Raw genomic sequence first — 20,053 nt, 5'->3', positions numbered from 1 at the left:
CCCTATTATAGAAACTCATAAATGTGGAAGGCGAGGACCAGCCGGCCGCATCACAAATATCACTAATGGGAATGCCAGATGACCAAGCCCATGACGAGACATACCTCTGGTCGTATGGGCCTTGATACCTATAGGGCAAACTTGACCCGCTGCGGTATAAGCCATAGAAATAGCATCCACTATCCATCTAGACAGTCTTTGCTTAGTGACTGGATCCCCCTTGGATCTACCACCAAAGCAGACAAAAAGCTGTTCTGATTGTCTAAAAGACGCAGAAAGCTCCCGATAGATTCTCAGCGCTCAGACAGGGCAGAGAAGATTAACCTCTCCATCCTCTGCAGAAGGAGGGAGGGCTGATAATGTCACCACCTGTGCTCTGAACAGTGTTGAGAGCACTTTAGGAACGTAACCATGTCTGGGCTTGAGGATGACTCTGGAGTCATCTGGACCCAACTCCAAACATGCAGGGCTCACAGAGAGCGCCTGCAGATCTCCCACTCGTTTGATAGATGCCAACGCCATAAGGAGAGCGGTCTTCAGCGAGACGGTTTTTAGATCAACCGATTGGAGCGGTTCGAAAGGCGGACCTTTCAGAGCCCCCAGGACCGTGGAGAGGTCCAGAGGCGGCACAGACGGAGGCCTGGAGGGGTTCATTCTCCTCGCACCTTTCAGGAATCTTACGACCAGGTCGTTTCTTCCCAGTGACTGGCCAGCCGTCAGAACATGATGTGCTGCTATGGCTGCCACATACACTTTGAGCGTGGACGGGGAGCAACCCGCGTCCAGCAGCTCCTGTAAGAATGAGCGAACCACTGATATCACACATGACTCTGGGTCAGCCTGATTTTTCGAGCACCAGCTGGAAAAACCTGACCATTTTGAAGCATACAGGCGCCGAGTCGACGGGGCCCTGGCTTCAGATATAGTGCTTAAAACCTTCTCAGGAAGGTCCTTGGGTACCCGTTGAGGGGCCAAACATGAAGGGCCCATAAATCGGGTCTCGGATGCCACAATGTCCCGTTCACCTGTGTGAGGAGGTCTTTCCTCAGTGGGACAGGCCATGGGATTGTGTCCGATAACTGAACTAGTTCCGGGAACCACGATCTGGTTTTCCAGAGAGGGGCCACCAGAAGGACTGGGCACCCGCTCTCTCTGACCCGTTTGATGACTTGTGGAATCATCGAGACGGGGGGGGGAAAGGCATAAAAGGGACGGTTGGGCCAGACATGGGCCAGCGCGTCCCTGTTCTTCGAGAAGAACAATTTGCAGTGGGTGTTGATTCTCGAGGCGAAAAGGTCGATTTCGGCCTCGCCAAACACCTTCCATTTTAGACTGACCGTCTGTGGGTTCAGGGACCACTCGCCGAGGGGAGTGTTGTCCCATGAAAGCATATTCGCGCCCACATTCTGGACGCCCGGGATATGCGCTGCTCTCAGAGAGCTCAGGTTGGTTTGTGCCCATATAGAGGAGGTCTCTCGCCATCGCATGCAGGTTCCCTGACCTGATGCCCCCCTGGCGATTCATGTAGGCCACCACTGACGTATTGTCTGTGCGGACTAAGACGTAGTGACCTCTGAGGTTCGACAGAAATGCCTTCAGGGCCAACCCAACTGCTTTCATCTCCAGACAGTTGATATTTAAGCTCTGCTCCGTGCTCGACCAGAGGCCGGATGCAGGCATGCCCTCGTGCAGCGCTCCCCAACCCAGGTTGGACGCATCTGTAAGAACCACTTTCCTCCTGGAAATTGTTCCCATTGTCACCCCCTCGTGGTGCCAGTTCTGAGCACGCCAGGGAATCAGGGTTCTTAAACAACCGTGATTCACCATAACGCGCAAGCTGCCTGACTGCCATGCATGAGTTGGCACACAGCGTTTCAGCCAATGCTGCATCGGGCGCATGCGCAGTAATCCCATGCGGAGTACTGGCGATGCTGCTGCCATGAGACCAAGCAGTTTCTGAAATTTCTTCAGTGGCGCGCGCTCGCGCAATCTGAAAGTGCCTGCAAGCGCTCGCACCGAGAGTGCGCGCTCTGTGTGAGTCACGCTGTCATAGCCCTCGAGTCTAAAACTGTGCCCAGAAAGATCATGCTCTGGCTGGGGGTTAGTTTGCTTTTTGAAACATTGATTGTGAAACCCAGGCATTTTAGATGGCCGAGAATCAAATCCCTGTGAGCTAATAGCTCGATTCTCGACTGTGCCCGCACCAGCCAGTCGTCGAGATAATTTAACACGCGCACTCCCTGAAATCTCAGAGGAGAAAGCGCTGCATCCATACACTTCGTGAATGTACGGGGTGCCAACGATAGCCCGATCGGCAGAACGGTGTATTGATAAGCCCGGCCCTCGAAGGCGAATCTCAAGAATGGCCTGTGACGAGGATTTATTTGAATGTGAAAGTAAGCATCTTTCAGATCCATTGTGACAAACCAATCCCCCGGGCGCACTTGCGCGAGGATATGTTTGATAGTTAACAATTTGAACGGCCGTCTCATGAGAGCTTTGTTCAAATGTCTCAAATCTAGAATGGGTCTGAGACCGCCGTCTTTTTTCGGAATCAGAAAATAGCGGCTGTAAAAACCCATATTTTTTAGCGCGGGGGGGACTAATTCTATCGCCCCTTTTGCTAATAGATTTTGTACTTCGGTGCGAAGCACGTGACCCACGTTGCTTCTCACCGAAGTCTCGAGAACCGCCTGAAATTCCGGGGGTCTGCGAGCGAATTGGAGCGAGTAACCTCGCTTTATAGTGTTTATGACCCAACTCGACACATCGGGGATAGCTTGCCAGGCTAGAACCCGTGTGGCTAGGGCTTGACACACTGATTGGGGCTGGTCGCCTAACGTAGGGGGACCTGATACCCTTATATTGTGATTTGTGCACACATTGAGTATTGGACTGACTGTACAAGCATTTGCGTGTGGGGAAGTCAGTGTTACAACGGGGGAGGGGCCACCTAGTGAAGGGGGACCGTGAACCCATATATTGTGATTTGTGCACACATTGAATGTTGGACTGACTGCACAAGCATTTGCGTGTGGGGAAGTCAGTGTTACAACAGGGGAGGGACCGCCTAGTGAAGGGGAACCGTGAACCCATGTGTTGTGCTTGTGAAACTGATAGCTAACATTTTGAACGGCCGTCTCATGAGAGCTTTGTTCAAATGTCTCAGATCTAGAGTGGGTCTGAGGCCGCCGTCATTTTTCGGAATTAGAAAATAGCGGCTGTAAAAACCCGTATGTTTTAGCACAGGGGGGACTAATTCTATCACCCCTTTTGCTAATGAATTCTGTACATCGGTGCGAAGCATGTGACCCACGTTGCTTCTCACCGAAGTCTCGAGAACCGCCTGAAACTTTGGGGGTCTGCGAGCGAATTGGAGCGAGTTGCCTCGCTTTATAGCGTTTATAACTCAACTCGACACATCGGGGATAGCTTGCCAGGCTATAACCCGTGTGGCTAGGGCTTGACACACTGATTGGGACGGGCCGCCTAACATAGGGGGACCTGATGCCCTTATATTGTGATTTTTGCACACATTGAGTGTTGGACTGACTGTACAAGCATTTGCGCGTGGGGAAGTCAGTGTTACAACAGGGGAGGGGCCGCCTAGTGAAGGGGGACCGTGAACCCATATATTGTGATTTGTGCACACATTGAATGTTGGACTGACTGCACAAGCATTTGCGTGTGGGGAAGTCAGTGTTAAAACAGGGGAGGGGCCGCCTAGTGAAGGGGGACCGTGAACCCATATATTGTGATTTGTGCACACATTGAATGTTGGACTGACTGCACAAGTATTTGCGTGTGGGGAAGTCAGTGTTAAAACAGGGGAGGGGCCGCCTAGTGAAGGGGGACCGTGAACCCATATATTGTGATTTGTGCACACATTGAATGTTGGACTGACTGCACAAGCATTTGCGTGTGGGGAAGTCAGTGTACAACAAGGGAGGGGCCGCCTAGTGAAGGGGGACCGTGAACCCATGTGTTGTGCTCGTGTGCTTTATTTGGGTCGCCGTGAAAACGGCGTTTGTTTGCAAAGACGCGCTCACTGCTGCGGGCCTGTTTACAATAATAAAATCCCCAGCCGCCTGAACTGTACAGGGGGCTGTGAGAAGTTTTGCTGGCTTCTTTGAGGGTGGTCCGGCAAGCGCGGGACACGTGCCCTCTCTTTCATTTGCGTGCTAGGACGGCTTTGGCGGGAAGCGTTCGGCATCAGCCGCAGGGCGGGGCTGAGAGGCCTGTTTCGCGGGCTTTGCTGGTCGGCGCCAGCTAGCACGGTTAGTTCCACTCGAGCTCGAGGTCCGCGACGGCCTGTGTTAGGATCCGAAGCATTTCAGCGTCGGAGTTAGTCCTGCCTCGCTGGGTCCGCCGAAAGAGACGAGGCCCGCCACGTGGTGGTGGGGGGGCGCTGATCTCCCTCGAACGGGACCGGAGATGACTGAGCTGGAGTGAGTGAAGCACGCGGGGACGTGGCCGGCGTGCATTCACAAACGTCCGTGCTCTCTGGATGCCGTTGGCTGCGGCGCTTCTTCTTCCTCGGCTGAAGTAGGGCCGGAGAAGGGAGCGCGGGTGATGCGGCGCCGCCGTCTCGAGAGAGAGCTAACGTTAGCCGAGTTCGCAGCACGGAGATAGGCATGCACGCGCAGGCCGCACATCCGCCGACAGAGAGTGCATTCTCTGCGTGGTAGAGTCCCAGGCATGAAATGCAGCTCGCGTGTTCGTAGGCCTCGCATAACACGAGGCATATGGAACAACGCTGATACAGATATAAACACATAATAAACAGATATTGAAAAGGATATCGCCGGATAGCCACAGGAGAGACGGCGTCAGGAGAAACACGGTTGAGATGTGTAGTCTGCTGAACTGTAGCTCGCTCAGGCTGAAGGCTTGTTCGACGGCGAAGGCTCAATAAATGGTCAGAGACGTGAAGTTTGTCGCTGAAGGAGTAAAATCTGCTATAATGGCGAATTCGGGGACTATTATAGACTGAGGTCACGCCCCCTTGGCGGGCTCTGACGTGTATGACGCAGAGTGATCTCATTGGTTGCACGTCAGAGGCGCCTGCGCCATTGGATGTGCAGTTGCCGCAGCGCAGCCTATGAGCGAGCCAGACGCTCATGTTCTAGCTGTGCAGCTGCAAATGCGCTTTACATAAAGGCTTCAGTAAATCGAGGAAAAGGAGTTTCCCCCACTGCGTATAGCTACGCAATACGAAGTGACCGTTCGAAAGGGAACTCCTTTTCCTCGATTTACTGAAGCCTTTATGTAAAGCGCATTTGCAGCTGCACAGCTAGAACATGAGCGTCTGGCTCGCTCATAGGCTGCGCTGCGGCAACTGCACATCCAATGGCGTGGGCGCCTCTGACGTGCAACCAATGAGATCACTCTGCGTCATACACGTCAGAGCCCGCCAAGGGGGCGTGACCTCAGTCTATAATAGTCCCCGAATTCGCCATTATAGCAGATTTTACTCCTTCAGCGACAAACTTCACGTCTCTGACCATTTATTGAGCCTTCGCCGTCGAACAAGCCTTCAGCCTGAGCGAGCTACAGTTCAGCAGACTACACATCTCAACCGTGTTTCTCCTGACGCCGTCTCTCCTGTGGCTATCCGGCGATATCCTTTTCAATATCTGTTTATTATGTGTTTATATCTGTATCAGCGTTGTTCCATATGCCTCGTGTTATGCGAGGCCTACGAACACGCGAGCTGCATTCATGCCTGGGACTCTACCACGCAGAGAATGCACTCTCTGTCGGCGGATGTGCGGCCTGCGCGTGCATGCCTATCTCCGTGCGGCGAACTCGGCTAACGTTAGCTCTCTCTCGAGACGGCGGCGCCGCGTCACCCGCGCTCCCTTCTCCGGCCCTACTTCAGCCGAGGAAGAAGAAGCGCCGCAGCCAACGGCATCCAGAGAGCACGGACGTTTGTGAATGCACGCCGGCCACGTCCCCGCGTGCTTCACTCACTCCAGCTCAGTCATCTCCGGTCCCGTTCGAGGGAGATCAGCGCCCCCCCACCACCACGTGGCGGGCCTCGTCTCTTTCGGCGGACCCAGCGATGCAGGACTAACTCCGACGCTGAAATGCTTCGGATCCTAACACAGGCCGTCGCGGAGCTCGAGTGGAACTAACCGTGCTAGCTGGCGCCGACCAGCAAAGCCGGCGAAACAGGCCTCTCAGCCCCGCCCTGCGGCTGATGCCGAACGCTTCCCGCCAAAGCCGTCCTAGCACGCAAAGGAAAGAGAGGGCACGTGTCCCGCGCTTGCCGGACCACCCTCAAAGAAGCCAGCAAAACTTCCCACAGCCCCCTGTACAGTTCAGGCGGCTGGGGATTTTATTATTGTAAACAGGCCCGCAGCAGTGAGCGCGTCTTTGCAAACAAACGCCGTTTTCACGGCGACCCAAATAAAGCACACGAGCACAACACATGGGTTCACGGTCCCCCTTCACTAGGCGGCCCCTCCCTTGTTGTAACACTGACTTCCCCACACGCAAATGCTTGTGCAGTCAGTCCAACATTCAATGTGTGCACAAATCACAATATATGGGTTCACGGTCCCCCTTCACTAGGCGGCCCCTCCCCTGTTTTAACACTGACTTCCCCACACGCAAATGCTTGTGCAGTCAGTCCAACATTCAATGTGTGCACAAATCACAATATATGGGTTCACGGTCCCCCTTCACTAGGCGGCCCCTCCCCTGTTTTAACACTGACTTCCCCACACGCAAATGCTTGTGCAGTCAGTCCAACATTCAATGTGTGCACAAATCACAATATATGGGTTCACGGTCCCCCTTCACTAGGTGGCCCATCCCCTGTTGTAACACTGACTTCCCCACGCGCAAATGCTTGTCCAGTCAGTCCAACACTCAATGTGTGCAAAAATCACAATATAAGGGCATCAGGTCCCCCTATGTTAGGCGGCCCGTCCCAATCAGTGTGTCAAGCCCTAGCCACACGGGTTATAGCCTGGCAAGCTATCCCCGATGTGTCGAGTTGAGTTATAAACGCTATAAAGCGAGGCAACTCGCTCCAATTCGCTCGCAGACCCCCAAAGTTTCAGGCGGTTCTCGAGACTTCGGTGAGAAGCAACGTGGGTCACATGCTTCGCACCGATGTACAGAATTCATTAGCAAAAGGGGTGATAGAATTAGTCCCCCCTGTGCTAAAACATACGGGTTTTTACAGCCGCTATTTTCTAATTCCGAAAAATGACGGCGGCCTCAGACCCACTATAGATCTGAGACATTTGAACAAAGCTCTCATGAGACGGCCGTTCAAAATGTTAGCTATCAGTTTCACAAGCACAACACATGGGTTCACGGTTCCCCTTCACTAGGCGGTCCCTCCCCTGTTGTAACACTGACTTCCCCACACGCAAATGCTTGTGCAGTCAGTCCAACATTCAATGTGTGCACAAATCACAATATATGGGTTCACGGTCCCCCTTCACTAGGTGGCCCCTCCCCCGTTGTAACACTGACTTCCCCACACGCAAATGCTTGTACAGTCAGTCCAATACTCAATGTGTGCACAAATCACAATATAAGGGTATCAGGTCCCCCTACGTTAGGCGACCAGCCCCAATCAGTGTGTCAAGCCCTAGCCACACGGGTTCTAGCCTGGCAAGCTATCCCCGATGTGTCGAGTTGGGTCATAAACACTATAAAGCGAGGTTACTCGCTCCAATTCGCTCGCAGACCCCAGGAATTTCAGGCGGTTCTCGAGACTTCGGTGAGAAGCAACGTGGGTCACGTGCTTCGCACCGAAGTACAAAATCTATTAGCAAAAGGGGCGATAGAATTAGTCCCCCCCGCGCTAAAAAATATGGGTTTTTACAGCCGCTATTTTCTGATTCCGAAAAAAGACGGCGGTCTCAGACCCATTCTAGATTTGAGACATTTGAACAAAGCTCTCATGAGACGGCCGTTCAAATTGTTAACTATCAAACATATCCTCGCGCAAGTGCGCCCGGGGGATTGGTTTGTCACAATGGATCTGAAAGATGCGTACTTTCACATTCAAATAAATCCTCGTCACAGGCCATTCTTGAGATTCGCCTTCGAGGGCCGGGCTTATCAATACACCGTTCTGTCGATCGGTCTATCGTTGGCACCCCGTACATTCACGAAGTGTGTGGATGCAGCGCTTTCTCCTCTGAGATTTCAGGTAGTGCGCATGTTAAATTATCTCGACGACTGGCTGGTGCGGGCACAGTCGAGAATCGAGCTATTAGCTCACAGGGATTTGGTTCTCGGCCATCTAAAATGCCTGGGTTTCACAATCAATGTTTCAAAAAGCAAACTAACCCCCAGCCAGAGCATGATCTTTCTGGGCACAGTTTTAGACTCGAGAGCTATGACAGCGTGACTCACACAGAGCGCGCGCTCTCGGTGCGAGCGCTTGCAGGCACTTTCAGATTGCGCGAGCGCGCGCCACTGAAGAAATTTCAGAAACTGCTTGGTCTCATGGCAGCAGCATCGCCAGTACTCCGCATGGGATTACTGCGCATGCGCCCGATGCAGCATTGGCTGAAACGCTGTGGGCCAACTCATGCATGGCAGTCAGGCAGCTTGCGCGTTATGGTGAATCACGGTTGTTTAAGAACCCTGATTCCCTGGCGGGCTCAGAACTGGCACCACGAGGGGGTGACAATGGGAACAATTTCCAGGAGGAAAGTGGTTCTTACAGATGCGTCCAACCTGGGTTGGGGAGCGCTGCACGAGGGCATGCCTGCATCCGGCCTCTGGTCGAGCACGGAGCAGAGCTTACATATCAACTGTCTGGAGATGAAAGCAGTTGGGTTGGCCCTGAAGGCATTTCTGTCGAACCTCAGAGGTCACTACGTCTTAGTCCGCACAGACAATACGTCAGTGGTGGCCTACATGAATCGCCAGGGGGGCATCAGGTCAGGGAACCTGCATGCGATGGCGAGAGACCTCCTCTATATGGGCACAAACCAACCTGAGCTCTCTGAGAGCAGCGCATATCCCGGGCGTCCAGAATGTGGGCGCGAATATGCTTTCATGGGACAACACTCCCCTCGGCGAGTGGTCCCTGAACCCACAGACGGTCAGTCTAATATGGAAAGTGTGTTTGGCGAGGCCGAAATCGACCTTTTCGCCTCGAGAATCAACACCCACTGCAAATTGTTCTTCTCGAAGAACAGGGACGCGCTGGCCCATGTCTGGCCCAACCGTCCCTTTTATGCCTTTCCCCCCCCCCGTCTCGATGATTCCACAAGTCATCAAACGGGTCAGAGAGAGCGGGTGCCCAGTCCTTCTGGTGGCCCCTCTCTGGAAAACCAGATCGTGGTTCCCGGAACTGGTTCAGTTATCGGACACAATCCCATGGCCTGTCCCACTGAGGAAAGACCTCCTCACACAGGTGAACGGGACATTGTGGCATCCGAGACCCGATTTATGGGCCCTTCATGTTTGGCCCCTCAACGGGTACCCAAGGACCTTCCTGAGAAGGTTTTAAGCACTATATCTGAAGCCAGGGCCCCGTCGACTCGGCGCCTGTATGCTTCAAAATGGTCAGGTTTTTCCAGCTGGTGCTCGAAAAATCAGGCTGACCCAGAGTCATGTGTGATATCAGTGGTTCGCTCATTCTTACAGGAGCTGCTGGACGCGGGTTGCTCCCCGTCCACGCTCAAAGTGTATGTGGCAGCCATAGCAGCACATCATGTTCTGACGGCTGGCCAGTCACTGGGAAGAAACGACCTGGTCGTAAGATTCCTGAAAGGTGCGAGGAGAATGAACCCCTCCAGGCCTCCGTCTGTGCCGCCTCTGGACCTCTCCACGGTCCTGGGGGCTCTGAAAGGTCCGCCTTTCGAACCGCTCCAATCGGTTGATCTAAAAAACCTCTCGCTGAAGACCGCTCTCCTTATGGCGTTGGCATCTATCAAGCGAGTGGGAGATCTGCAGGTGCTCTCTGTGAGCCCTGCATGTTTGGAGTTGGGTCCAGATGACTCCAGAGTCATCCTCAAGCCCAGACATGGTTACGTTCCTAAAGTGCTCTCAACTCTGTTCAGAGCACAGGTGGTGACATTATCAGCCCTCCCTCCTTCTGCAGAGGATGGAGAGGTTAATCTTCTCTGCCCTGTCTGAGCGCTGAGAATCTATCGGGAGCTTTCTGCGTCTTTTAGACAATCAGAACAGCTTTTTGTCTGCTTTGGTGGTAGATCCAAGGGGGATCCAGTCACTAAGCAAAGACTGTCTAGATGGATAGTGGATGCTATTCTATGGCTTATACCGCAGCGGGTCAAGTTTGCCCTATAGGTATCAAGGCCCATACGACCAGAGGTATGTCTCGTCATGGGCTTGGTCATCTGGCATTCCCATTAGTGATATTTGTGATGCGGCCGGCTGGTCCTCGCCTTCCACATTTATGAGTTTCTATAATAGGGAATGATTAAGACCCGTCGGTGGCTGGTCTTGTCATATATTACTGTGCACTATCACATTCACATATATATATAAAACCCGCTGCTGGCTGGTTGTATTCATGCATAAACCCGCTGTTGCCGGTTATATTTACATATATATAAAACCCGCTTTGGCCGGTTATATGACATATATAAAACCCGCTTTTGCCGGTTATATTCCATACATATATAAAACCTGCTTTGGCCGGTTATAATTTCATATATAAACCCACTTGACTGGTTATATGTTCATATACCAATAACCCCGACAGTGTCTGGGTTCATTGGTGTAGTATGTTGGGTTATTTCTAACTGATGTGTACTATTTTAGACCTGACGGTGTCTGGTCTATTTATACATAATTATGCGGTTATGGCTTGTTCTGTATGCTCAGGGGCCTGAGTTGCAGTGGCAGCCAGTTACTCAGTGCGGCGTTTTGCATGGCGTCCCCACTGCGTATAGCTACGCAATACGAAGTGACCGTTCGAAAGGGAACTACTCGGTTACTCACGTAACCTCAGTTCCCTGAGTTAGGGAACGAGTATTGCGTAGCCAGCCGCACTATAGTAACATGGCAAGTTGTCGCTTCAGTCGTTAAACCTGCTATAATGGCGAATTCGGGGACTATTATAGACTGAGGTCACGCCCCCTTGGCGGGCTCTGACGTGTATGACGCAGAGTGATCTCATTGGTTGCACGTCAGAGGCGCCCACGCCATTGGATGTGCAGTTGCCGCAGCGCAGCCTATGAGCGAGCCAGACGCTCATGTTCTAGCTGTGCAGCTGCAAATGCGCTTTACATAAAGGCTTCAGTAAATCGAGGAAAAGGAGTTTCCCCACTGCGTATAGCTACGCAATACTCGTTCCCTAACTCAGGGAACTGAGGTTACGTGAGTAACCGAGTAGTTTTAATATCACAGTCTTACTGCATTGACGTTAAGCTTTTTCGTAATAATAGGCTCTATGGGAGGAAAACTATATAGCCTACAGACAAGAGCCTATATGAAGTCGACGCGCAACGTTTCACGTTAATGGCATTTCCTTCCTGAGCCTGTTAAAAAGAAAAAACTTAACATGAAATTTCGCAGTTGCGTTCATATTATAGGCTTATTTTTTATGACTACACATTTTAGCAAACATTTTCAAAACAGAACAAAATGTTTTTTTAAATGTTTTTAAATGTTAAAAGACGATTTTCGCAGGACATTTGTTTTCCCTTTACCCTTGGCCTGCCACTGTTATATAGTCTTACTACAGCACGATGACTTTTAAATATGCAACCATTGTATATCGACATTAAATATTAATTGAAAATCACGTAGCTGCATCCTATGAGAATGCTTTGACGCGCTACCACGACTCATGATGCACAGGGGAACGTCTGCCAATTCCACCATCTGCGTTAAAACGTGTACTTTTTTAATTAAAATAACTTTTAATATTTAAAAACAGACATTTTCAAATTCCAAAGCTCGTAGAAGTTTCCTGTAAGACTGACTTACAAGTCAAATTTGGACAATACTTCCCTTCATGTAGCCTATGCCTGTATTCTGCAGAAAAATAATGTAATTCACCAAAAGGGTTTTTTCATGTTCTAAATGGTTGTAGTATGTTCCTATTGACCAGACTGGCTTACTACAGGTGAAATTGTCCCAATACCTCCCTTCATGTAGCCTATTTACAGTAAACAATTACTTTTTTATAAAAAAATTACTGTAATTCACCAAAAGGGTTTTTGGTAGGCTACTACAGATCAATGATGGAAAATCTCACCTGACTATCACTAGGAACGTACTACAAACTTTGGAACATGAATAGAAAAACAATTTACAGTAATTATTTTTTTGTTACTGTTCAATCGAGATATTGGCTGGACATGCAGTAGGCCTAGGCTAAGTCAGTCTGTCCACTAGGCATTTACTATAACCTTGGTATCGTTCATTTGAATGAATGACTGGACTTTTATAAATATTTTTACTATGAGTGGAATTTGCAGATAGTCCCTTTAGAAAATGTAGCGAATATCAAACCTAAAACTTACTTTACTGCGCTCTCGGACCGGTTGCTCTCCCCTACCCATGCAAAGTTAAACGCAACTGCAGAATTTCATGTTACGTTTTTTCTTTTTAACAGGCTCATGAAGGAAATGCCATTAAGGTGAAACGTTGCGCGTCGACTTCATATAGGCTCTTGTCTGAAGGCTATATAGTTTTCCTCCCATAGAGCCTCTTATTACGAAAATGCTTAACGTCAATGAAGACGGTGATATTAAAACTCAGTAGCCGATACACTTTATTGATCATGCAATGCGCTATTGCACGTGAAGCGTTTTATAATGGTTTTCTATGTGTGCTGTTCATAATCTGATTGCCTCTATAAAGTATGCTTTAATAATAAGGTAGTAGGCCTATATTGTTTACTTAATTTGGTGCTCCAATTTAATACCACTCACATTATTTATGTTTTAAATGGGGATCACGCTTGATTACGCTGCCGTTGTCTGTTTTAGCAGAATACTACCATCTAGTGGTAGCAGGTTTTCTCAGACAGTGTGTGTGGATCGTGCAAGGCGAAACCGGCGAAAAGAAAGTCTCAAAATCCAAATGAATCAAACAGGATCGACTCAGAAACGAGTCAATGAATGCACGCGTGTCACCTCATCCACAAATGCACATCTTACTTGTTTCATGCACAAATGCTGGCCTACATTAATACAAAATTGAGGTTTTGTATTTACAACTAAGTCTCTATTTGTACAAAATGCTGCACATTCATGTGATTCTGGATTTTGCACACACAAGTTGAATTGTATTTGTTTAAATGTAGCGACTCACATTTGTGAATTTGTCAAATAAATGGGTAGTTGTGCACACATTAATAATTAGCACCAGGCCTATTCATTTGTAGTTGTTTGTGCGTGGGTTGTGAAATGCTTAAAAACAGCGAAAAGAAAGCCTCAAAAATCCAAATGAATCAAATGAAATTGACTCAGAAAAGAACTCAATGAATGCACGCGCGTCACCTCATCCACACATGCACATCTTCTTTGTTGCATGCACAAATTATGATACACTAATACAAAAGAAAACATCTGTATTCTCAAAAATGTCTCTATTTGTACAAATTGCTACACATTCATTCAATTTAGAATTTTGCACACGCAAGTTTAAAGGCATGGATAAAACATTTCTGCAACATGCATCAAGTTCATTGATAAGTGTGCTTGCACGGGTTAATCATTTTGATACTATATTCATCCCATATATCAAGAACTATTTTCCCACCAAGGAGGAAAATCAAATTTATTATAGGTTACCATTCATAGACACACACTCTGTTCTTATTTGACTCTTAAATATATGTTTATTTTTATTTGTTTGGATAAAGACATTCACAAAAAGCATTTACAGGACACAGTGAACTTAAACTTCAAGAAGGTTTAGTGTGCTCAGTCTAGATCCAAAATACTGCGTGAAGATATCTGGATGTCCCTTATAAAACTGTGCCAGGAGTCGATTCTTCTCTTTCAGGGAATATTTCGTATTTTCGTCAATGTTTTTCAGGAGAGAGTACAGCTCGTTGTTCGTCGTGTTCTTTATGGTCTCTGTGTATGCGTCTCTTGGCACTCGCTGACAAACTGGGGAGTCTAGAATATTCAGAAGATAAATGCAATAAATACTGGTCACACAAACATTATCATGGCCAAGTTAAATGCTCACACAATAATAAATAAACATCCAGGGTTATTATCAATAAGTAGGGGAGAGCGGGGTAAGTTGTCAGATGGGTAAGTTGTCACACTGTTCATAACTCCAACACTAGAGGCTCTATCTCAAATCAAATAGCCACTTTGTGTGGATTCTTCTTCTATAGTCAACTTCCTGTTCACATGTGGTCAAGATCACTCTAATCTGACGTTAGCACAATTTTCTTAATTTTCTGCTTAAAAAGTAAAAAAATTGCACTTTACATTTTATGCAATACAACTTTGTTAGGTATGAATGTTAAAAATAATTCTTTTGCACAAAATAGAGGAGACAGTAACGAGTCTTTTGATACTTTAGCTAAAGTGCTATGTTGAGCTAACCTTGAGATTTAGCCAACATTAACACACATCAGTTTGGGGCAAGTTGTCATATGTGACAACCTGCCCCAGTACAAATAAACGCATAGAACATGCTCAAAAAACATTGTGATATTGTATGCTAATTTATTTTTAATTGCAATAAGGGTTTTGAAAGAAAGAAAGGAAGGAAGAAAGATGGTTCGAAATTATCAACGAAAGACAGAACATGGCAGTACACCACCTGACATAATGTTAAAGGCCAGGCCCCAGCACCAACACTGCTCTGCCAAGCTCTAGCACCAACCCTGCTCAGCCAGGCTCTAGCACCAACTCTGCTCTGCCAAGCTCTAGCACCAACCCTGCTCAGCCAGGCTCTAGCACCAACTCTGCTCTGCCAAGCTCTAGCACCAACCCTGCTCAGCCAGGCTCTAGCACCAACTCTGCTCTGCCAGGCTCTAGCACCAACTCTGCTCTGCCAGGCTCTAGCACCAACCCTGCTCTGCCAGGCTCTAGCACCAACTCTGCTCTGCCAAGCTCTAGCACCAACTCTGCTCTGCCAAGCTCTAGCACCAACCCTGCTCTGCCAAGCTCTAGCACCAACCCTGCTCTGCCAAGCTCTAGCACCAACCCTGCTCTGCCAAGCTCTAGCACCAACCCTGCTCTGCCAAGCTCTAGCACCAACCCTGCTCTGCCAAGCTCTAGCACCAACCCTGCTCTGCCAAGCTCTAGCACCAACCCTGCTCTGCCAAGCTCTAGCACCAACCCTGCTCTGCCAAGCTCTAGCACCAACCCTGCTCTGCCAAGCTCTAGCACCAACCCTGCTCTGCCAAGCTCTAGCACCAACCCTGCTCTGCCAAGCTCTAGCACCAACCCTGCTCTGCCAAGCTCTAGCACCAACCCTGCTCTGCCAAGCTCTAGCACCAACCCTGCTCTGCCAAGCTCTAGCACCTACTCTGCCCTGCCAAGCTCTAGCACCAACCCTGCTCTGCCAAGCTCTAGCACCAACCCTGCTCTGCCAAGCTCTAGCACCAACCCTGCTCTGCCAAGCTCTAGCACCAACCCTGCTCTGCCAAGCTCTAGCACCAACCCTGCTCTGCCAGGCTCTAGCACCAACCCTGCTCTGCCAAGCTCTAGCACCAACCCTGCTCTGCCAAGCTCTAGCACCAACCCTGCTCTGCCAAGCTCTAGCACCAACCCTGCTCTGCCAAGCTCTAGCACCAACCCTGCTCTGCCAAGCTCTAGCACCAACCCTGCTCTGCCAAGCTCTAGCACCAATGGAAGTTTTGATGGAAATGTGCATTGTTTGGATTTAAATAATTGTTTTTCCAGATTCTCCAGGCACAATAGTTTATATTTCCAGTTTTGGTTCAAAATAAATTAAAATCATAAATAAAAAAATCAATATTCGCAATTAAGTAGTTGTGTTCTTATGTGACAACTTAACCTCCGATGGGGCAAATTGTCTCAAATGCACTCTCTATTCTACAGTCTACAACTCTATAATGAGATAAGATATGAAGATGTTATGACTACAACATATGTGCCCAAGACTTCCTTCTTTCATTTGGTATGACATTTATACCATTGTGATGTATGGTGCTCAGTAAATGTTAGACAGTGTGAAAAGTGTGACAACATACCCCGCTCTCCCCTACATTTTTTAAAAAAATGTGTTAATTTAAATAAAGCTGAAATGAAATAAAGCACTAAAATAAGAAATTAAAATTGAACTAAAACCATAATATTTACCCAAATAGATAAATTAAATAAATGACCCAAATAAATAATATTAAAATAAATAAATTAAAGAAGAATAAATAAAAAAAAACTAAGTGATGAAAGCACAAGTATAAAACAAATTTACTAATTAAAATGAAAATATAAAGAATAATAGCCGATAAATTTAAAATAAAAACAACAATGCTATATAAACAAAATAGAGCTAAAATAAAATAAATTAATGAGAAACTTAAACTAGAAATGCTGCCTTGGCAAATAACAAATTAAATTGAAAGTTGAAAAGAAAAAACTAAGTATAAATAAATGAAAATAAAATCTGAAATCAAACAAATATTAGATTAAAAAAGTCGAGTAAAAATTAGAAATGTTGCCTTAAACAAAATTAAAACTACTAAAGTATTAATACATAAAACTGAAATAAGTTTATTTTAGTTAAATTAACTAATTAAATTAAAGTGATTAAAACTGAAATGACAAATGAATCTTAACCAAAATGAAACAAATTAAAACTAAAAAATATAAAAGCAAATTTAAAATATTACAAATTTTTTTTTTTAAATAAAAGTAATATACTCAACACTGTAAACATACCGGTAGACGTAGAATCTCTGTTTCTCACAATGTCATCCAGTTTCTCACTGACCAGTTTGTGAAGAGAACCTGGAATCTAATAAAAGGTCACACTGTTATGCACAACAGCTTCTTTCTGAATTATATCATTATTGATCATCATCACTTTCTTAATTCATTATTAAAGGCACATAAATGAGAGAAACCTTGAAGATCTCCTGGTGGTTGTCGAGCATGAAAAGAATCAGCAGGTCCATCTTTCCTTTGGTCAGACTCTTGCTCTGGATGACGGCTCTGGTGAACGTCTTCTTGACAACCACACGGTTTTCAATCTGAAGAATCATTCAAAATAAGTGTAAACGTGACAGATGTGTGGTGAATAACTCGTCACGTGCATTAGGACTCCTCACTTCTTTGTGCAGCCGGACATTCGCAGCGTCTGCAGCTGCTGCCATAAACTCCAGAAGTCTGCGCAGTTCCTCGCGCGCAGACGCAGACAGCAGCTTCAGCGTCAGCTGCAGGACTTCCAAAGCTCCTTCAAACGTCCCGTTCGCTAGATATACAGGTAAACAGATGCTCAGACACAGAATTTTTTTTTGTTTTTTTGGAAAGAATCATTTGAGGAGTGTTAGCTTCACCCAGGAGTTCCATGATCTCGATGTAGACGTCTGCCATGCTGTCACGGAGGAGAGGCTTGCGCTCCATGTGTCCGTAGTGTTTTTCCAGCACATGAAACAGCAGTAATTTGCATTCATCGTGGCCTGAGGGTCTATTTTGTCCATCCTCTTCCTCACAGGAGAACGTGGGCATTTCTCTGCTCACCTCCACCACCAGCTGATCCGGAAGGAAATCCAGCAAGTCTATGGCTGCCGACAACCAAACATCAGCTCTGGATGGAGGAAGACTATTATTAGGCTCATCTGAGGTTTCATTTCTTGACTGATTAAAGGTGAAGATTTCTCACTGTGTTTCTTTGAAGGCCTTCAGAACCTCTCGGTCGAGGTAGTTGCTGGTGTAGAGCAGGCCTGGCTCATTGTTACTGCCCCGGGATGGGGGGGAAACGATGTGTGCGCTGTTCAGCACCCCCTCCAGCAGGGGGAGATCTATCAGCTGAGACAGCCTGCGCACGGTCTGCTCCTGCCACACTTCTCTGACCACTGTAGGAGAGTTCAGATCAACACACGGTGAAAGGGGAACTCCACAGCTCACAAAATGGGCTTTTAATAAAACTTGGATGCCTATACAGTAGAAAGATGTCTGTTGTCTTCCCTTTCACCAAACAGGTAAGAAAACTTCAGCACCCATAATGCACTGGGCATGTTGCCATCCAAGGCCACTCCCACCAGTCTGCTATAGATACGCTTACCAGAGTCAAATACGGTCTTGCTTTAGTAGGAAATACTTCTCAGCAAACTTTCAGTTATAATGGTGTCAACTTGTATCGTTCCCAGGTGCAAGATTTCAAAGAGTAAACGTTCAGCGGGATGTTCAGCATTTCTGAATATCACAAAGCTGGAGCTGTCAGAAGTCTGCTGGATGGTGCGTTTGGATTTAAAAATAAAATAAATGTATTCTCACAGTATGATACCATTGTTGGCAACTCAGAGTTTAATAACTTTATATATATATATTAAAAAAAATTAACTATACTAGCATACTAGCTCTAAAGTGGACATGGTTTCCATGTCAGGGTTACATAAAGAATGAAAGAATTTAAAATAAAGTCACAATTAAATTTCAAATTCAGGCACAAACTTTTAAGTTTTAATATAATCAGAATTTGTTTAAGAGATTTTTTTTTTTTTAACTTGACTGCCTCAAAAGTCAAAAAATAAAATAATTCTGACTCTTATTTTAATCCATCTCATAATTCTCTTAATTTCGTATGTGGCAGCATATTATGCATATTGCGAAATTAAATGTTTAATTTTTTTAATCCAATTTTGTAAAAACAAATAAATTGACTATACATACAAAGCCACCCCAATTTATTTTTGACTGACGATGACAAGCATTTTTTAATATTTGGGGGAAAAAATTTATTAAAATTAAGATAAAAAAAAGCAGCTTGTATGCCTAAATTTAAACTCTCAATTTTGCAATATGCAAATTATATTGTTACATAAAGATAATTATAAGTAAGATATATAAATAAATAACCGAGGCAGACAAGTTTTAACTATTAATTTTTTTTTTTTTTTAAAGATACTTTAGCAGGTTATTTAGTTACATCGACGGCATTCACTGAATTAAACTTTCAACATGAAAAATACTCAAGTGTGCATTACAAGCACAGCCTTTGTACCTCAAACATAAGCAAAATCAGAACAAAGGTCTCACCAGAGGGTGGAAGATCTTCATTGGGAGGAGAACCGACAAGTCCAGTCAAGTCCAGCTTCTCCATGAGCCGATCCAATGCCTGGCCTGGCTTCACAGGTGTGCTATGAGAGAACAACAGGATGTCCTGCCTACAAACATCAAATATTGCAACCATTATAAAAGCATTCAGTGCTGCACCATAAACATCCACAGCGACGTGAACCACCTGCATGGTGTGATGTTCATAATGCTCTCTTCACTGTGAGGGAAAAGAGCGATTTCAAGCATGTCCTGGGACAGATCCTCAGTGTTCAGGAATCTGTAGAAACTGCTGCTGCTGTCCTGGAAGACTCCCGCTTTACTGATCTTCCCCAGAACTTTGGTTCCCACCGCCTCAAACACCTTACAGTCCAGCAGCACCTGACACAGACGAGCCACCATGACTCTGGAGACCAGGGCATCTCCCAGAACCTGGCTCTGAGTCAAATGAGCCTGGATGACATCCACCGCCCCGGAGCCCAGAAAGCAGCTGTCGTGAGACTTCAGATGCTGCCTGCGTCTCTTCACCTTCACCTGGGCCTGTAGGACAGTGATGATGTGCCTCCAGAGCTCTTTGTTTTGAACCTTGTTGGTTTGTTCATCTTGAGGTCTGTTGATCTGTTCATCTTGAAGTCTGTTGATCAATCTGCGATCTGAAGAAACATACATTTACTGTTATCTATCTTTAAATTTAAAACACACTAGCTTGAACTTTTATAAAGTTGGCATTACCGAGAGGTCGGTTCATGGGGCTGTATAATTTCCCCGCAATATTAAAAGCAGCAACTTTATCTTGAACTGAAGCCATGCATTCGTTTCCTCACTGAGTCTGCAGATTTGACTCGGACTCATCAGTTTCTCATTAATCAACAGCAGCTCATTAG

General features: G+C 46.8%; 1 protein-coding gene across 1 annotated transcript; it reads right to left on the bottom strand.

Annotated features, from left to right (window-relative positions):
* Positions 1-13,772: 13,772 nt before the first annotated feature.
* Positions 13,773-20,053, bottom strand: depdc7b (DEP domain containing 7, paralog b). The gene is made up of 9 exons (XM_077210148.1): positions 19,902-20,053; positions 19,357-19,822; positions 19,152-19,279; positions 17,776-17,968; positions 17,450-17,700; positions 17,222-17,364; positions 17,018-17,143; positions 16,833-16,908; positions 13,773-14,081 (listed from the first exon to the last, which is right to left on the bottom strand). Exons 1-9 carry the CDS (start codon positions 19,975-19,977, stop codon positions 13,858-13,860), a joined length of 1,683 nt encoding a protein of 560 aa, XP_077066263.1. The 5' UTR covers positions 19,978-20,053; the 3' UTR covers positions 13,773-13,857.

The sequence above is a fragment of the Siphateles boraxobius genome, unplaced genomic scaffold (genome assembly GCF_051911475.1).
Source record: "Siphateles boraxobius isolate OS27281-9 unplaced genomic scaffold, OSU_SipBor_1 65, whole genome shotgun sequence".
Classification (NCBI taxonomy): Eukaryota; Metazoa; Chordata; class Actinopteri; order Cypriniformes; family Leuciscidae; genus Siphateles; species Siphateles boraxobius.
This window is presented reverse-complemented; position numbering and strand designations above follow the sequence as displayed.